At 39.4% G+C, this 21021-nt stretch overlaps 1 protein-coding gene across 1 annotated transcript in view; it reads right to left on the bottom strand.

Moving 5' to 3' along the window:
- The window catches only part of LOC139718755 (serine/threonine-protein kinase 17B-like), a 35857-nt gene extending 20225 nt beyond the window's left edge, over window positions 1-15632 (bottom strand). Inside the window, exon 1 of the mRNA XM_071630220.1 lies at window positions 14800-15632. Within this exon, the coding sequence (XP_071486321.1) occupies window positions 14800-14918 (119 nt within the window). The 5' untranslated portion in view covers window positions 14919-15632. The remainder of the gene's footprint in view (window positions 1-14799) is intronic.
- Between the last annotated feature and the right edge of the window lie 5389 nt (window positions 15633-21021).

Below are 21021 nucleotides of genomic sequence, written 5' to 3'. Positions count from 1 at the left end.
CACATTACACCCCCTGTCAGTCAATGCATGTTATGGTTTGTGAAGAGAATACTTCCGCGCCTCTGATTCCACACCCACACACACTTAACACACACACAACATGATAAAAAATTTACTTTTATTTTCATTTGCTTCACTGTATAACGGTATGCCTGGGAACCAAATTGCTTCTTTTTTCCATTCTTTTTTTTTTTTTTAAAGTGTATTGGCTTGCCAATCTGTGGGAGTCACAGTTACTAAAAAGACAGAAAAAAAAATGGTTGCCATGGCTACCAAGCGATGCAGGAACACTTGCTCAAAGGAGGTTGGGAGGAGAGACTGTTTTCTTTGCTCGAACTTCACACCTTTCCTGCACACCTCAGACTTTTATATTCCTTTTTTCTCCAACTCCTGACTTCTCTTCTCTCTTCTACACACACACACACACACACACACACACACACACACACACACACACACACACACACACACACACACTGTAACACACATACACACACACTGTAACACACATACATGCACATATACATGTAACACACAAACATACTCATACAAATGTATGCATACACACAAACACACACACAAGCCTACGCGCTGTACACACAGACATATCAAAAGTTGCTTTCTTTTTTCCCACACATTGGTGTATTCCAGCTGGTTACCTAGCCACCGAGCTTCAGGACCCTTGAACAGCTGGACTACCCCCTTGAAAGATCTTCTAGTGCCCTTCCCACTTGACAATGAAATTCCCCCATTCCATTGTGTGTGTCTGTCTGAGTCTGTGGTTTACAGGCAGCCCACATTATATATACCCTGGCTTCTGTTATCAATGATCGCCCACGGGGAATGCAAGGAATTTCAAGCCCCACTTGTCCCCATTCATTGCTGATTCACTTCCCGTGTCTATTTGCTCCCATAAATCCAATTTCATTTTTTAAAAAAAATACAAATAAAAAAAATGAATATGTCACAGTACCATTCTCTTTCAATTTGGAGTCACTGTCTATCACACAGATTTCTATGCTAATCTATCATTCAAATACTTCACTGCTTCACATTTCCTCTCCTAATAACGTATGTTCAACCATGCAATGAAATGGCTTTAAGTTTGTAAACACAAACACATCAAAATGGTATAACCACGCAAACATGATCACAGCACAGTATGATGTATATTGTGGATTTTTTGTTGGTGGGGGGGGGGGGGGGGGTGGGGGAAAGAAGGGTGGGAGGGTTTGATAAACTCTGCTTTATGGCACATTGCTCAATAACACATCTACACGTACGTATGGGTCACTAAGGTAAAAATGAGACAAATCCGCCATGGAATTAAAAAAAAAAGATCTTGCTCTCAATGCCTTCCTCAGAACTATTAAACAACAGATGGTGCAACCCACCATTGTTCTGACACGAAGCTATGAAATAAGATCAGAAGTGTGAGACCAGTTTCTACATACAACATACATGGTTGTACATACCAAGATCTAGTATAAACAACACAGAATGTGGTGTGACAGGCCTATCTAGCTGTGAATGCTGGCACGTCATTTTGCATTCCTCAATTGTGTAAAATCTACATTTATTCGAGGAAATAACAGTGAGGTGCTCAGTGATTCTGTCCAATCACAAGTTATCGGCTTCTTGCGAGGCTTTCTTTGGCAAGACGCCCATCAAAACAGCTAGCAGAAACAAAGAGGTGTTTCGCAGCTTCGCACCGACAGCGTTTTCTCGAAAAAAGTTGGTACTTGCATGGCTACTTAGAATCACCTTCCTGGTTCCATTGTTTCTATTCTCCGTCGTTTCCTCTGCCTTCGGTCGGTCAGGATGGTCGAAGCCTCCCACCAAGACAGCGCGACGGGACGGCCGAAGGTGTCGGGACAATTGTCGATACACTGGAGCGCACTCTGGCGCTCCAAAGTGGCGACAAAAACCTCCAAATCCACAAACAAGATTCGGGATTATGGATCTCATCTGCTAGGGTCTACTGCATGCATGACAGTAACTTCCTATGTTACGATTCTGTGACTCATCGCTATTTGCAACTGCTTATGGATGAAGCATGCAGGTTTTGTTTTTTTCTCCTAAAAAAGTGTATCATGACTACTGGGATGAAAACGGACAAACAAATGAATAACAACAGCTCATCCCAAATTTTGCAGGAATTACACAAATTCATAAAACACTGTGACTGCACTGACTTTACTGAGTTTATGTATTAGTAACATCGCATCCCACGCACATCTTAAAATAGCTCCCACAAAGGCATAAACACACATGTCCAATGTGAGGTCCTCCTCATTTGTTCTGCATAATATTACAAACAGCAATTTCTCATAAAAGCAAAACATTTTTGATGAGTTTTCCTCCAAGAATAAACATGTCATTAAATGCATCATCTGGTACAAAGGAAGTTAAAGCAAATAGGGCAGACTCAAATAGAATACAGTCATTTCCTTGCTAGCAGTGGTTTAACAAACACCAGCAGTTAATTTTCTACTTCAGTGATTCAATGAACACATCTCGTATGATCCATAGTCCAGTAATATCAAACACAATGGACAAGTAGGCCTACATGTACATGCACAGCCACATGTCAGACGCAAATCTGATTGAACAATGTATTTGTTCCATAATCATACTGTGATGACCAAGGAATTTAATATAGTACTGTACGCCTATGTGTAGGTCTGCACACATGTTTCTTGCATGCTGCAAGACAGACCACATTTGGAATGGACTTGGAGGGGGGGGGGATGGTGGAAATAATTGATACTACTATACTTTGTATGAGAGTTGAAAGAAGTGATTGGATCAATTGGGGCAGAGAGTCATCTCACAACATGTTTGTTTCAATTCTCTCTACTCACACGACAAATTGGGGATGGGGGGCAGGAGAACAAACATAGTGCGGCTCCATTGAGATCTGTCCATACAACTGTCTTGGCTATGATGCAAAAGAGTGCACAGACAACAATAAGTGGGACTGAGAAGTTCCTGGAAAGACACAAACATGTCAAAAAAGGGGGATAGACAAAGCCTGATCAACACACTGCCTTTATTTGTGTCCTGGCATCATGGGTGTACAAACTGGGGTAAAGTGGGGGGACATCCCACTGGGCTGGCCAAAATGGGGAGGGGGGATGCAGATTCTGGGTGAAAAAAACAGACAGCGGGGTCTGTGAACTATATCGAAGCAGTTCTTCGAACTCAAACCTTATACAGCCTGACCAAAGAGCGGACCAAATACTGTCTGTATTCCACTCTAGCAACCATGTAGGCCTATACCCATTCAGACCCCTGATGAAACCGTTTATAGCAAATGGCAAACAGTCCACTAAGTGTCCACCTTGGGGGGTCAAGCCATACAAGAGCTTTAGCATGGCATAACAGGAGACAACAACTCTGAATGGTTGAATCACGTTGTCTGTGTATGGAGAAATATGCCGACTGAATCAACTCCATCTGGTATCTTCACTAAAGCAGATAATGTCAATAAGTATTTTAAGACAGCATCCCTGATGCACGTAGGAGTTAACAGCTGTATCCATAGAAACAGCGATTGCTAGGCAACAGAGAATGTGTGCGTAGCTACAAAGTAGAGGAAACTGCTTGTGATAAACAAACACACTCAGGGTGTGTTTTGACACTAAACTCAATCAGGACTTGGTATGAATAAATTTTTTTTAGAGCCTCCTTCTTTATGCAAGAATTACACTAAGCAGCTACAATTGTAGTTATTAATATTATAATGTCAGCAGCTTTACAGCAAATAACCGATAAGCTCCTTGCCATTTCAGTTTTACCTGAATCCACTGTGGAAGGACAATCATGCCCCCGTTTTTCTCAATTCTGAGACGAGGCTCCAATCCTCATTTTGGTATGAAGTGTTTGACAGAGGTAGAGGATGTGACTGCTTTTAAAAAATGAAAGAACTGTGTAGAACTTTTGTCAAATCTTCTTGCCCAAGAAAGCAACATTCCGCTTCTTCATGTGAAGAAAAGTACAAGTTGCCGATGAAACATGAATTGAATCTACCCTTGTATAGTGGTTACACAGGGACATGTGACCATAAAAAATCAACTTGCGTGCAATGTTGGAGGATTGGGAAACCCAGAGCAATTCTGGCAAATTAAAAGGCAATTATCGATGTATCTTGGGACAAATAAAGAGGTACATTCACTGATAATGAAAGAACAGATGAATATTTTCACATGTATTACACGTGAATCTCACAGTTATTCAATATTGAGAACAGGCCCATGTGACAAATTCAGCCTGTTCCACACTATCTCCTACCAACACACGTACACAAACAAACAAACAAACACACACACAACTCACACATTACACTCTCTAACTAATAAGCTCTGTATCTTGGTGAATAAGGCTGCGTTCATGCGAAACTAGAATTGCGTTTCTAAACACGTTTAGTCGCTAAACGTGTTTAGTTGCGTTGCGTTCATGCGATTTTTCCATTTAAACGCGTTTCAAAACGCCGATCTGAAACGCGGAAAAAAGGGCGTTTTGAATCATGATTCTGCCAGAATCACGATCACAGAAACCGCATGAATGCAACCGTGATTTCAATCATGATTCTATGACGTCATTGTGCGCTGTGCGCAGGCGTGTCTCATGGGGTATCCCATGCACAGCTTCTAGTTCTGTTCGCGCGCTTGTGTACGTCTTATGAATCATGTGTTTTGGTACCATACTTGCACTTGTTTGTTTACATCAACGCCTGCTAGTATCTAACGTTAACTGTTTAACATAATAATACATGTAATTACTCTCCGATTGAGTTGATAAAAGTAATAGCTGCAGCGCTGTGTCTACCAAGGGAAACAATTGGAGAGACGAGGAATTTGGATTATTCCTCGATCTGTTCCTCGATCTGTGGGCAGAGCCTGAATGCCACAGCTAATCGGAAAGTATTCACCGAAATAAAAACGTAAAGGCCTGTACAGCTGGAATAAGGAGGTCTGGCTCGAGTTGCAGAGACAAGGTCAAACTGCGCAGTGCGCTGCGCAATGGCAAATGATGAGCTGAGCCAGAATCAGCATTGCGAAAGCCCGCATGAACGCTCTTCCGCTGAGACCGTGATTTGAAACGCCGTTTTGAATCATGATTCATGTTTGTGATTCTGGCAACGAAATTCGCATGAACGCGGCCTAAGTGAAACCTAAAAAAAACGGTCTGTGGAACCCTGTCCCCAAGACTCAAATACAGCTGATGATCATTACCGACTGATAAAAGCTCAAAATCCCTCCCTCATCTTTTTAGCGCCCTCGCTCACTGAACCCACATACAGTACACTGGGCAACCAATTCCCGCATCCCTTTGTTGAAGCTGTCACCATAGTTTGGAGGCGGATAATGAGGCTGAGAAGAATGCCAACTAGTTAGAGGAGAACGTTTCAACAATAGATGCAGATTACACCATTCAGCTCTACAACTCTTTCGCACACACACTCTCTCTATCTCTCTGATCCATCCCATCTATATTTCTTTGTCTAGCTGTTTACTTCTATCTACTTCACTGCAGTATTGTATGTTCAGCTCTGTTTATCCCTCTTCCAATCCCCACGTAACCATCTATCCATCAATCCATTCACCTAATCATCTCTCTATCTGTCTATCTATGTGTCTGTTTTATGTTTCTATTCTGTATTCATCTATCTATCTTCTTACTTACCGTACCTATTTCTCTCTATATTATACTCTATCATTCTTCTCCTCCTCGATCATGTCAGGCCACCTCAGCTTTCGCACTTGTTGTGCACATTATACCTGCACCAGGTCGCATTTAAGTAGATTGGCAACATAAAGGATGTCTTTGGGGGATAAGTTAGCCTGAAGTGGGAGTTTAATGCTCGAGTACATTAGTATGGGAGTGCTTCACACAGGGGCGATCGAAGAGGAACGGTTTGTAAGAGGGATAAAGGTATCATGGCCCAGAAAAGCTCTCCCATTAGCGTACAGGTGGTGACTGGGACCAACACCCTGGTCTTAACTCTTATTGAATGCAATGCCAGTCCACACTTAAGACTATTTCATCACTGGCTGCATCTTTCCCATGTTTGAAACAAGCTTCAATACCCACTATCAAAATGCGTTTGCAAAGGCCTTTCAGATCACGTTTCTTGAGATATTTAAATATGTTAAACTATCTTGATCTCTAATGTGTGTTGAGAGGGAAAGCCTTGTCACTGCGCAGCTCCATTGTGTAGTACGACCTGAGAAGCAGAGATGTGTACAGTGTACTTGACAGTGGTTGGCGTGGGTACATAGGTATGAGCTATAAAATGCATTTCACAACAAGTTTGCATTTATCATCTCCACAGCAACGCGTTTCTGTCTCAAATGCATTTGCGATCAAACTTTTTTTGGCATTTCAGAAAGGCATTTCTAGCCCAAAAATTAAACAGCTTTGCATTTATCAACTGCCCAAATCTCCCTGAAAGTGTTTTTTAAATTATTATTTTTTAAAAACCTTTAATAATTCTACGCCAGAAGAGAGCTGATAAACACACCCACACAGTTTTACAAAAAGTGATACAGGTCGTAACCATAGTTACGAATGACATGAGGTACTGATGTCATCACTTAATGGCGGATCATCAGAAATGCGGAACTTTTGATGCTTGCATCAAGGCTACACAAATAAAAGAATACAAAAGAGGTACCGCTATTTTTAGACAAAGACTGTACCATGTCCAAGCTCCTTGTTATGTTCCATCCACTACAGTTTCCCTTTCCAAGAGCTACACGGATGCACAATCGTTTTCGCAAGTGTCTTACAAAAGAATGAAAACTACCATGCCAAGAGGGAAAAGCCGTCACGTAAATTTCCTCATCTGGTTTTCATAGAAAATGTAACACGTATGTACACACATTCGAGAGTTGCACTTCTGGCAGGGACCGGTGAATCAATGTCTGTGAAGTGTTCCTCTCTAGATTAAAAACATGCTATACAAAAGAAATACTGCAACATCAAATGACAGTTCCCATATCTTCCTACATACAATGTATACAGTGTATCCCTGTACGTTGTATTGAGTATGATGGCCGAGTTGTAAATCGAGGCATGTCACTCAATTACTGACACGAAAACAGTACATTGACTTGACAATGTGCAGTCCATCTACACTGTTATGCTAGTTTACTTTCAAGGTACATGTCCTACTACTACACAATAGTGTCACGCTCCCATGCTTTTAAACGTATTTTATTCCATATCTAGGTGATTTTTGGATATGATACACAATTCTGTTGTTATAATATCAAAAGGATACAGCACAGAATAATACAACAAAATAGCAAAAGATAGAGTGTGAAGTAAAGAGGCTCATCTTCTTTTGTCTTTGGTTTGTTTTTATGTTTTTTTCATTTGACTTCCTAGTGGGAAGCAAAGACGCTTAACTAATAAGACAGGAAAGTGCGCGCTAATCCTGTACAAAACTAATGGACAGCGCGCGGTCCTCAAGCGTATTACGCACATCAACTGAGACGCGCTGCCTTGACACTTGATAAACAGCAGCAGCGGCTTCAGGGACAGCGCGTCTCAGGTGATGGGTGTCTTTGGCTGAGACGCGCTGTCTTTGAAGATGTTGTTGTTGTTTATCAAGTATCTTTGATTGTGAGATCATGTTGTTGCCAAAGTTTTACCTCCACGAAATAATCCTTATTACTCTAAAATCTCGTTCTTCAAAATAATCCCCTTAATCGATAAAGCTACGACTATAGTGTTGTAGGGAGGCCATTAATAATCAACATGTTCATTACAAGCCCAATGAAACGTTAGCGTGCAGACATGTGCACTCTCAATTTCCACGCCAAGACTAGCCTTGGAGAGAGAACACACGCAACAATGCCAGGAGAATGCCTGGTATAGTTTCGGTTTCGCATTGTTGAATCCACAACACTTGCATGATTGCTAGAATAAATTCTCAGAAAAGTGATTTGAAATTATCCACATTTACCTCCCACACATGACTAAGAACAGTTTGTGTACACTCCGATGCATAAAGCTACTAGCACTTGGCATCATAATCATGAACAACTGCAATGGATTCTAATAACTTCTATACTATTCTTAATACATCTGTACACACAAAGTTGTATCAACAGCTTTACACCACTTTCAGCAACCTCAACAATACAACTTTACAGCCCTACAACATTGTATGCTGCAAGTGCCATAGAATTATCAGGATGTTTGATTTGAAGGTGATATTGTGATGTTACAATGTACATAATGTAATACACCTGTACATGCATCTTGATATACCGAGGTTTCGCCAGATGTGATGACCAAATATTATATACACTGTATCAAAATTATCAAAAGATAACATCTTGATAACTAAGGTAGCAATCCAAGCCAGTCCTGCAATGATACATTACATGTACATTGTAGGCCTACAATACTACATCAAGATCTATTTTTGGTAAGATGTACAATAAAGCATACCGTCATTTCCAAAATTACTTGCAGAGCTTCACGTAGGCTCACATTCTTTCCTCATGATAAGAACTGAACTTTGGTTGCACACTTTAATATTAACTCTGATTGCCAACCATACCAAAATAGCAAGAGAAGCTGAACTGTTGTTGTTGTTTTGTTGTTGGGTTTTTTGTTTTGTTTTTTGTTTTGTTTTTTGTTGTTTTTTTTTTGGAGGGGGGACTTTGCTTGTTATGATAAGCACCTAAAATTGCAACAGACAACTGATATCAATATATAAATCTTGAGTTCCTGCCAGCAGATATTTTGCCTTGTCCTGGTGCATTGGAGAAGTTGAAAGTTGAAGTGACATGTAGCAGTTGGTCTGTCTCTAGGTCTACATGTACAAATCGATTGAGGTGGGCAAAGTACAATGTAGGCCCTACATGTACAATGAATGAACTCATTGTATAATCATTGTCAATCTCAATATCACAAATTCTTCTTTATTCTTTTTTTTTTTTTTTTGGGGGGGGGGGGGGGAGGGGGTTACATTACACAATACTCTTGACTCTACTTGGTCCAAAGATTAAAGATATAATGCACATACATTGTAGGTTTACCCACAGGTACACATGTTTGTAAGTACAGACTAGGTCAGGTGCACCACTATCCTGATGCAAAGTCCGTGTTTGCTGCATAGCTTCCCTTGACAGGCTTTCTCATTTATACCAAGTGATAAACTGCAAATTAAGCTGAAAATGATATTGACAAAGTTGAAGACACAGGTTTAATTGTGAGACAAAAATATCCTGAAAGGTTGTCCCACGATGAAACGATGTACATTGTACTGTACATTGTACGCTCATGTAAAGCACCTGGCTACGAGGGTTTGCTAATTTCAGTGAGTATCTATTTCAATGAAATCAAAGCAGAAACACATTGACAGTAGTACAGTATTTGAGGCAGAGCAAAAGTTGAGTACTTCTAGTGACTTTTAACCCGTCGAGGACGGGCTGATTTTGCTACAACACACATTTCCCATCTACACTTGCTCAAGTACTATACTCGGGACTCGTCCTCAACAGGTTAAGTTGAGCTCTAAAATACTGTTCCACCACCCTACAAATTGTAGATGTCACCTTCCAGTATAATTGAAATGGCAATAGACAGATACACAAATCATCTCAGTACTAGGCTACATACATGTAGTACTTTGCTAATGGCATTGTGACTATATCAGAAGCATACATGTAGAATACTCTCTTTGGCTCAACAGGTCAACAATACTAAGAGAGGTACAATACAGGGGCTCCAAATTTCACAGAAGAAGACTATTGGATTTCTTTGCAGGGATCTTTCTTCTTCCTTCTGATCCTTCCCATTCAGTGGGCCATCTCTTCGCTGTGTTTTTCGCTTTCGTTCTTTCTTCTTTGGATTGGGGGCTGGACGTACCATACACAGAATTAACAGGCATGAGTGCCAATCTTCTGTACCAATTCTAGATTCATTGATTTTTTTCCCCCTACAAACTGAATATCTGCCTCTTTTCTGCAGTAATCTCCCCTGTTACTGTGAATATACACTTGTACAGTATATTGGGTTTACAGGCAATGCACACTGAATGCAGGCAAGTTACTGTGCATCATATATCACATCGTGAAAAGATGGGAGGTCAACTCAGCACACTAGCGCCTCCCACTTCTTTTGTAGTTGGGGGAAAAAAAACAACGTTAAAACTGTTTTCCATTCATTCATTCCAGCAACAGTACTGCACGATTGTTGCTGGTATGATATAATGCAGAGAGGACAAATAGAATGGCTGCCTGAGTAAATATTAAAAAAATAAAACAAAAGTAAGCACAAAAATTATATGGCAACAGGTAGCACTGAGTATGAGTGTTATCTATATGTACAGAGAACTTCTTGCAGACATTACAGGTACACATCTACAAGGGACTAATACATGCGTACTTTGAAGTACACTATTGTGTAACTTTTCATTTCTAATAAAAACATATTGAAGTTCTCGCTTTCAATAAATTACAGCTCTTTAAAGTCACCTACAAAGTAAGTAGGTGAAGTTGGGAAGTTACAATGTATGTCAAACTGTTTTTTCACTATGCCGAACATAATTTCTTGTCACTACACCAATTTACCACAATTTTAGTGTATTTCTCAGCCATTGGCAACCATACAATCATGCCCACTCATGTTCTTCTCTTCTCTTCTGTATTTCCAGAGCTCAAATCTCCATTCTCCGGATACCACTCAACTCCCCCCAGATGGTGTTTGCTAAAGGGCGGTGATGGGGGGAATCTTGTTTGGGAGCTACCACAGAGCACAATCTGGTTCGCAAAATATTTTTGTGCCTTTTTTTGTGCCTTTCTTTTTTCTTCTTTTTTCAAATTTGAAAGGAAACAAAGTTCACGCCAGCACTTGTAAACGGTGGAGCTGAATGTGTGTATCTTGCGATGACTCACTCACACAGAGGGCATCGCTAGGGGAAAGGAAGGCATGTGATTGGCCTGTTTGATAGCAACCATCAGCAATGGGTCCAGGGTACACACTATAGTCTGCTGTCTAGCCCTCACTGGCGGTATTCTGAAACAACCTTAAACGTGTATCTGCTTTTGATTTGATACAGTCATGTTACTCTTCAACCTTCATGTGTTTTCATCTTTGTTTGCAAAGCTACCAGTACCTGCAAGTTTGATCCTGTGTAACCGCTGCTTGCATATCATTATAACATTTATATCTGAAACAGAAACTAAGTCAATCAGTAAATGCTCAACTCCCTGTATTCAGACCACAGACTGTACATGTTTTGATTGTATGTACATTGTAAAGATCTCGACTCAACTATGCCTGTCGGTTACAAGAGCAAATAATAGGTGTTGTTATTTTTTCTTTCTTTCTTTTTTGAATGCACTCCTACAATACAGGAAGAAATTCTTTGTGTGAATAGATGCTAAATCACATGTATGTATACTGTAAAACAGATTCAAAATAGTTGTACCATGTCATCAATTCCTATATTCCTGTTTGTAACAATTCAATCTTCACCGCAATAAAATCAGGATAAAATGCTTTATGTTGTTCTCAGTTGTTTGACATGAAACACATTTATTAATGCGAAAATGATTCATTTCCAGTGGTACACTGCTCTTCATTGCTATGTACTGTAAGTGTATACGTACATTTTGTAGGCCATTCTTTAAACGGAAACAGTAATTGCTGGGGATTAGTTACACACAGCATACATGTCACTTTACAAAACACTGTGTATAGTTGACATTAGGCATAGTTTGTCGACAAATCATGAATATGATGTATCAAAGCAGTAGTAAGAAAATGCAGAGGGGCAAATACACGATGTGCATTGTAAGTTCTGTATAACTTTACGCCCAACTTCAAGGTAGGATGATCAAGGTATGACAGCTCCCATTCCCATTAAAAACGATACAAGTCACAACTATCCCACTGACAAACATGCAATGAAATCAATACAATAGTACCATTGCATGTGTTTTCAATAAAAAGCTCTAAAAATGTTGCACATACATTGTACTGTACACGTGTGTATTTACACGTGACTTACATTTTATTGCTAGCCTATACATTTCCCAGTCAAAGTTGACTGGCAGTAAAATACCTTTTGAGTTTCTCCTTGCTATTCGGAAGCAGAATAAACATTCTTGAGAACCAGCCAAGTACCGGTACCAACGAATTGTAATAGGAGTCTGAATTAAAACCTCACCTTGGAGATTGTGGGGTAGCATGTATTAAAGGGTTTAAAAGTAGAAGGTAACTTTCTCCACATTGCAATTATTATGTATAAAGATACATGCAGGATGCCAGTGAGACCGTGAGACTTGTCTCAGAGGAAGAATGGTTATGTTGCAGATGTGTTCACGGCCGTCTGTTAAAATGTTTCATGGCTTGTGGTGTAAAAATATTTGCAACACCCCCCCCCCCCCCCAAAAAAAAAAAAAAAAAAAAAAAAAACACCAGCAGGAAAATAATTACATCCAAATATTTGGGGAACAAACTGTTCATACACTTTGCTCTTGCAGTTCAAATATCCGCAAAGCCCACTGAAAAGTAGCCTTGCAAAAAAAAAGGGGGGGGGGAATGACAAGAATGAAAGAGTTTCCAGTTTGCAATAGCTACTATAGTACCTATATTAATCTGTAAATATTACATTGTCTATTGACCTACAAAAAAAAAAGTAGTATGTAGCAAAAGGTCAAAGTCACACATGGTACAGCCCATTCAAAGTTTGACACCCGCATACATGTGCAATGTTAGGTTAGCATACAAACTGCAATAGCCATACAAAATGAAAGCCCATTATTGTATGCTCCACATGTACATGCCTCGCACATGTCACGAGCCAGCTGCTGAAGTCATTTGACTGAACATTGTTGTGGTACAACTGAATCTCTACACAGACTGTCATTCTTCACCTCCCTGATCTGTTGCACAAACTACTGTTGTAAAAATATTGTAGAGGAGAAAGCCATCCTGTTCTCTCTTTTTTTTTTTCCCAGGGGGGGGGGGGGGGGTGAACACAACAAGAAATTAAGGATCATATATGCTCAGGACAGCTCCTGTATAAACTGTCATACTCTCTAGCTATTGTACAGGAGTGCCTCAATTTTTTTAGTCAAAAAAGGCAGAACTCAAATGGTTGGAAAGTGATAGGAAGAAAGTTTCGAATGCAAATGGACAAGAGGACAACAGCCAAAGTCTGTTCCTAGTGGTCGATATGGTACACCAGCACCAAACTGCATGATCATAGAGAGTTGTACTGTACATGTATACACAACCTTTCTTTGTCCAAGACTTGCCATCAATGAACCCATTCATCAATAGGAAGGGTGACTTTGGGACTGTCAGAAGGGCATGGATTACTCTACAGCCTCTCCCCTCTTTTTCTTGTCTTTCTTTCTTCTCTGCCTTAATTTCTTACTTTAGGCCTCCTGACTCAGACACTGTGCTGCTGGGGATTTAAAGACAGCACAGCTGTGGAAAAAAAAAGTGGAGGCATGTTTCTTCTTGTCAACCGAGTGAGCCACCTCGAATGTACTGTATGTGGTATTGTGCGTGTGTGTCATAATCATTTTGGATATCATTCATTATCAACTCGCTTCTTCCGGTTGTGGGCCAGAGCTTGCAAGGTGCAATGTGGAGTCAGTACATACCCACACCTAGCTGAAATCCTCCTGGCTAAAGGGTTTCTATTAATATGTGTAAAAAGTAATACATACTTTGTACTGACACTTTGTGCAGCTGTGAAAGAGTGATTCACAGTGGTACTGTATGTCTTTCATCCCGAAAGGCTAACCCACAGAATCATCAATTTTGCTCAATGTTATAATCAGATACATTTTAGTTAACATATACATGTAAATGTAAAGCACAACACCATTGTAAGTGCATTTTTAAAGTCCACAATTGATACCTCATTACACTATGTAGCAAAAAAAAAAAGAAGCGAAGTTGTTCATTTTTACTTCGAGCCAATGTGTCGCTGTTTGCTCTTGAGATGAATAGAAGAAAACAGGAACCTTACAAGTATTGAAGTAAAAACGTACAGTAGAGCATGCAGTTAATTTCTTTCATCTCTTTTAAAAGGCATGATCAGGAGGAAAGTAATTTATCTGATGACATCCATAATACAAAGTCAGAGAAAAGTATTACTTTCATAGTCACAGATATTTGTTTGTAAGGGAAACGTCTTCAAAACTCAATACATTGTAGACCTCTACCTTCATATGGCCGATGGGTATTAAGGGAATTGTTTTTTAAAGATATGCTGAATGCATACAAAGTGTACATTTGTAGATCAACAGATGACACATAGTATTTGTACTGTAGTTTCTAGACACACACATACACACACACACAAATACTAAGCACATTACATTTTCAAAAAATGGGGTGAAAGTTAATGTTGATGTTATGATAACTCATCATAGCAACAAAAAACAGAGAGAAAAATGTCTGTCGCAAGGGAATTTTTTATCACATTTTTACTTTGTAGAGCTCTAGTCTATATCAGAAGGGGATTTCTTGCAGCCAGACGTACACGGTTGTAGTCTCCACAGAACATATCCCTAATGACAAGATACAGACTGATCTTTCTTAGTCAATGAAAAACAGTACACTGACCAGTGACAGATGCCCATCACAAAAACAGGTGCAGACAGATCATGAGATGACAATATCAAAAAAAAAAAGTAGAAAATGTCTACAGATCAATCAATGACTGGTTTGTACTCACTACAAAAATCATGGTAAAGTTAATGTTAAACATTTATCAACACTGTCTCAGATCCTCAAACCTACTCAACCTACCTTCCAAGTTCATTGAGGGTTGTATACGAATTGTGAAAGTTCCCATCTCTGTATCGCCTGGTAGTTCCCTCAGGAACTACGCGTGACCTATTCATGATTTGTACTTCTCGTAGCGGCATCAGAATATCAAATACTGGATGAATTGCAGAGCAGGCTAATTAAGTGATAGCAAGCTATACACAGTTCGGTTTTCATGAGAGATTTAACAGAGAGCACGTTATTTTCGCCTAGGGCAAGTCATGCAAGCAAGTTAACACAACTGCTGTTGTCAAGATGTTTCGATGAAGTTCACAATCACAGTTCTTTTTGTTTCAAACAAATGATCATGTCACAGCATTGTAACTCAAAATTCGGGCGCTGAACGGTAAGAACATGCAATCGTTTTCTTCTTCAAGACCGGTAGAGATCTACGAGGAAGAGAAAAAAAGGTCAGTCAAGACGTCGGGATCACGTAGTCACAGAAAACTTTATCTCTCTCCCACAGTCTGGCACGCTGAGCTGACGGTGCTATCTTGCAAGCACGGCACGTCGTTATCAACACGACAGAAGGTGGCTTCCACACTGCTGCACACGCCGGTGGCTCTGGCTTGGTTTCTCGGCAGTTCCGTCGCGTCGTGATCGCACGATCCACAAAGTTTCCTTCGGCAAGAAGACAAAAGATGATCCCTAGTGAACCTAGCCGATGCCTCATCCACTGCATGCGGACACCCACTTCTCCAAAACGTTATTTTCCTCTCAATCCTGTTTTCTGCCCTATTTTCGCGAGTATAATCCTGCTCTAGCACAGGCAAAACTTTCTTCAAGAAGTCCTCCTGCGTCCCAACATTCCCGGCCGAGTCTACATGAATTTAGCGTTTGCAATTAATCGAACGAACGTGCGGTACGGACACTGTGTGTGTGTGTGTGTGTGTGCGAGTGTGTGTACGTACCAAAGAGATTATACCACATCTCTTTGGTACGTACCAACGTACGTACACACATTCGCCGTTGAATTTCAAAATCGATCCCATTCGCATACACAATACTGCACTTGCTTGGCGTGCGACAAAGCCAGCATTGTACGCACAAATTCGCACAATCGCTCATACTGCCCCCAACGTCATATTATTCGAGAAACTTTCCCCTGCGGCTTCTTTTCTTGTTCTTTATCATCACTAATAATTATCATCGCCATCATATATCATTCTTGTCTTTTCCTCCTCCTTGCTACTCCTTCTCCCATCTTCTGCTTTCTGCACCTTCTTCACTTTCTCAGTTTCTGATTTTCCTCCTTCTCAAATTCTCATCATCTTATCATTCCTTGTTTTTCTTCTCCTCTATCATCTCCGCCTGCTGTTTATGCTCATTTTCCCTTTTCTCAGTTTTCTTTTTCTTTCCCATACCATTCTGCTAAAATTATCATTTTGTTCCCATCACAGAATTGCTCTTTGATTTCGTGAAATCAAATGGTACACATACACTCTGTAATTTTTCCCTTTTCCCCCTACCCTTCCCCCTCCGTCTATCCCTTATTCTATCCAGAGTAGCTAAGTATAGGGTCTCCATACCGTCAAGCCTCGGCTTATTTTTGAGACCCTTCTGTTTAAGTCCCCTAAGCTGTTTGTATTTTTTTTTTTGTCTTGTAGTAAAAACTATGTGTCGATATACTGTTTGTAATAAATGACTTGTACACAATCATATCTGATGTAACGGAATTAAGCAGAAATACATCAAATCAAATCAAAATCAAATAATAGTGTAATGTGACAATTAAGTTTGTCAGTAGATAGCGTAATGCAGTAAATGAAGCAGAACGGGAAAAGCAATATGCAAAACATTCCATTGATAAACGATGATTACAAATGCCACCCAATATTGAGGAATGGCAGACGTTCTTGTAGATCAAGAGGGACTGTATAATGGTCTTGTTGCAGAGCACTGGTAGACTGAACTGAACACATGCATTACTGCTTCGATGAAGCTATATTATAGCCCTCAAAATCAAATGAGGAGCTCTGAGCAAAATTTGAGGAATTTAGGGGTCCCCCCCCCCCACACACACGCCTTATCTTGCAAATTCATTGACTGATTCATATGAAACGTGTATTTTTTACACACGAAAGACATTGGATATTATATGTATAATAATTATGTGGACTGATTTTTATACAATCATTAACACAAACACACACAAAAAAACCCACATATACATATATTTTTTTCCAAACTTTTTAGCCCTCCATGGATTATTCTATAGTCTCCATGTCGACATACTACAACTCAAAATATTCAACCATAATCTCTTTTTTCTTAACATTTCTCTCGTAAACATTTACACAAACAAATGTTTGAGTGACTGCCACTTTAAACTGAACTTGTTGAGAGTACCCGACACAGAATAAATATATCTCTCATCTGCATAATATTCAATAATTTTTTTTTTATTCATAGAAATAAACTTAGGGACTTTGTTTTTCTAACTTTTGTACAAACAGTTGTTGCTTAATCAAAATCACAACACAATTTAAAGCGTCGTTTCTCTTCTCTTTAAAATCAAAAATAACATTTTCCAGACTAAATTTTATCAGTGCTCTAGAACCTTCATTTATCATAATACATATGAAGACCTGAATATAAGAACGACCCAAGTCCAATTTTTGGCCAAATTCAGTTTGACATGGGAAATTGTAGCTTATGCATGCGTGTATAAATGATAAATCCTAATTACCCCCGGTAGTGCCTATATAAAATGAATGAGTTAAATCTTATATTAATGGAAGAATGAAGGACTTGGGTCATTCTTACATTCATAATAGCTCCTTCTCTCATCCTTCTCTCATCTCTATAGCAGAATATCACGTATATGAATCAAAGAACGACCCAAGTCCATATGAATCAAAGAACGACCCAAGTCCACCACACAAAATGGCCTCTCCACAATTAAATGTTAATTGTCATAATAATAATATGTTCTAATTTGTATAAATGTTGCCTTCCCATCACAGTTAAATAGAATATTATTGGACAAATAAAAAAGATATGAAGTTTCTTTTAGTTTACTCGAAATGGTCTTCCATGGACTTGGGTCGTTCTTATATTCATATACTCATATATTATTTTATAAACATATCGTATTTTGGTACTTTTTTTCTTTTCTATAATCTAGGAGACTTAATTACGGTTCCAGGCAGGACATTTGCTTCTTATTGCTCCCATCAATTTTATCTGCACGCTAAGCCAAACATAAATTCTAACCACAGACATAACCCTTCCTCTAATCCTCACATCAAACAAACCATAAAACCCTAATCCTATAAGTTCTTGGAGAAATTATCGGAGCAAATGTCTGAGGAGCAACATCAACGTTGTGTTACGTTTATTTGCACGTGCCACACCGAGAGCCGTTCATGATTGGTTAGAAGTTGGAGTATAGTAGTGACGCTCACATAGATGGCGCTATACTACATCGGCATACTCACAACGTTTACGTACTTTGAAGCCAGCATTATTGTAACATGATAACTGTGATAGTTTCTTGCCAATCGGCATGAGCGCTCAGTTTTGTGTATTGTTTGTTTGTATTACAATGTCTCTTTTTTCGCTTTTATCGAGAAAAGCAAATATTCTAACAAAAGTGATGCTGTCTTTATGATTGATGATCAAGCAAAAAACTGCATATCGAAGTGCTGCAACTAGCAAAGGCAGGAGCAGTATCAAAGAACCGAATGTAATTGGGACAACCAGTATAGATCATCGGCTTTAAATTATCAATCAAATTGATATCAATTAATTGAATGCCTCACTCTCTCCTTCCGCACGTTCATGCATTTGCAAATCTATATACACCCAGTGATATTTTGACAATAATGTACACAACACATTTAATGATTATATATTCATCAATTTTGATGAGACAAGCAGCTCTACATGTACTTGCGTCGGATCGTTCTGAAGACAACGTGTCTTTTTTCTTGCTAATCAAGACAAGTGAACGATGATTCTATCTTTACTAATTTAGTTTTGTATACGCCGTTTGATTATAAGATGGTTTTTAGATTTCATCACACAACGGTGAGATTTTGACAACGACGATTTTGCGCTAAACTGATTACCTTGCTAAATTTCACCTTGTATAATATTATTGTCAGTTATACACTGTATAAGAGACCGCCGAAATGGTAATGTCCTCGCTAATAATGTCTTTGATTTTACCATAGTAGGGAAATTGTACTCGATGTTTCAGATGACTCAATAATGTAATCGTATAATACACAAAAATGATTAAAAATACATGGGTAAAGTTAGGTAAATCCGGGAAATAGCTAAGAGGAATTGAAACTTGAGTTTCCCATTTCATGCGCTTTCAAGAAACCAGTGAAATCAGGCTTATTCACGTGTATTATTATATTCGAATCAAAAGATTTACAGCTCCATTGTTTTGATCCGCACTTTCCCACCAATTCTCTCTTCTATATACCCCTTTTTAATCAATTTGAGAAGGATGATAAAGGCTTCATGCGAAATGGTTGTAGTGTTGAATTGAATCAGCAATACTTAGTTTTGTCCGTGCTCATTTTCCATCTGAAAAGATGGCACGCAGGATAGTAAATTATTCGTAACAATATCATACCTTCTAAGGGGTACGCCCGGAGAGTCTTACCGGTGCATGGAAGCGGAGGGTGGGGCGGGCCAGGGTACAGTTTGCACTTGATCCAACCATGAGCAATAGGGCGCCTACCCTTGACCCCTCCCCGCACTCTTTAGAAAAGTGGAAAGAAGACAATGTTCTCCTCTACCACTACTTCGTGTTCTATAGGTGACGATAACCACCTAAAACTTCAGCTGGCATGGGGCCGACACTCACCTCCTGTCATGATATTGTGGATATCCGGTACAGCGCCATCAGCGTTGACTGGTGGGGAACATCATACGGATAAAGTCACTGTAATAGGTCTACTCTTATTTACTCTCAGTGGACTGGTCAGGGGCGGATCCAGGAATTCCGTAAAAGGGGGCGCACGCGCCCCAGTATTTCTCTTTATTTCTTTTGTTTTCACAAAAAGTTAAAAGGAGGGTGGGGGGGGGGGGGGAGGGAGGTGGCGCCCGGTGCGCCCCCGCCTGGATCCGCGGGGAATGTTTACCCGACGTAGCGAATTTTGTGGTAGGTTTCGTCAGGGTTCGTAAACATAACAGTTGAAATTAAAGGGTGCGTACAGTTCTGGTCGAGGTGAAGATTTAGCTTTTAACGTTTTGTGAGATATTCAGAAACCACTCTATGAGATGTCAAAGAGCATGCAGTTCTAATTAAAGGGGTATCAAAAGTTTATTCGATGAAAATCGGTTTTTGAAATGGCTGAGATATCCAAAAACAAGGTAAACCCAAGAGATACTAATAAAGTTGGGGCATGTCGCCTTTTATTATTAGCACTTTTTTTGGATATCTCAGCCATTTGAAAACCAATTTTCATCAAAAAAACGTTGAATCCTTTTTAAAATTACATGCTCTTTCATATCTCGTAAGAGGCTTTTCAGTATCTCACTTATAGGAATGTTCAAAACATGAATCCCTACCTCAACCTGTACTGTATACAGTCCCTTTAAATTCGCAAATAGTTTTCCTTGTAAACATTTTCCTTGTCACAAAGGAATTTTGAACAATTTGCCTTTGCACAGATAGTTGATTTTGAACATGTTAAAAACGTTCTTAGCGACAGGACAGAAAATGTTTGACGCAGTGACAACTGTTTGTGAATAATAATCGCAACTGTTCGCCAACCCTGACGAAATCTAAAATTCGCGATCCCTGAGGTCATTCCAAAATAATTTAGTGAAAACAAACATTTTCACTCAAAATCCACTCCAATTTCCTTGTATACTCACTCAATTCTGTTCACTCTTTCAAGAGTGATCATCTTCACTCTTTGTTTAGAGAGTGAGTTGATAATGTTTTTATGATTATTGATGAAAAACGGAAAAGTAAACAAATCTTTAGATATCATGTTTTCAGTTACATGCGCTCTAAAATAAGCAACGGTAAATCCAACGTACATCTAATATTCTAAATGTTGTCACCCTTGGAACCTTTTGTAAATGTTAAATTTGCAAAATGTTGAATTGGCATGTCATTTTTTTTTTTCAATTCAAGTGTAGCTATTACACGAGAAAATACATCCTTATTATTGCAGCCAGAGGGCCTAAACTGTTTCTTTCCTGAAAATAATATTATTTCCAGATGTTAATGCA

This window comes from Diadema antillarum, unplaced genomic scaffold (genome assembly GCF_040938485.1).
Source record: "Diadema antillarum isolate AM-2024a unplaced genomic scaffold, OU_Dant_1.0 scf00000099, whole genome shotgun sequence".
NCBI classification, from domain to species: Eukaryota; Metazoa; Echinodermata; class Echinoidea; order Diadematoida; family Diadematidae; genus Diadema; species Diadema antillarum.
Note: the sequence above shows the minus strand (reverse complement) of the source record. Positions and strands in the feature narration are given on the sequence as shown.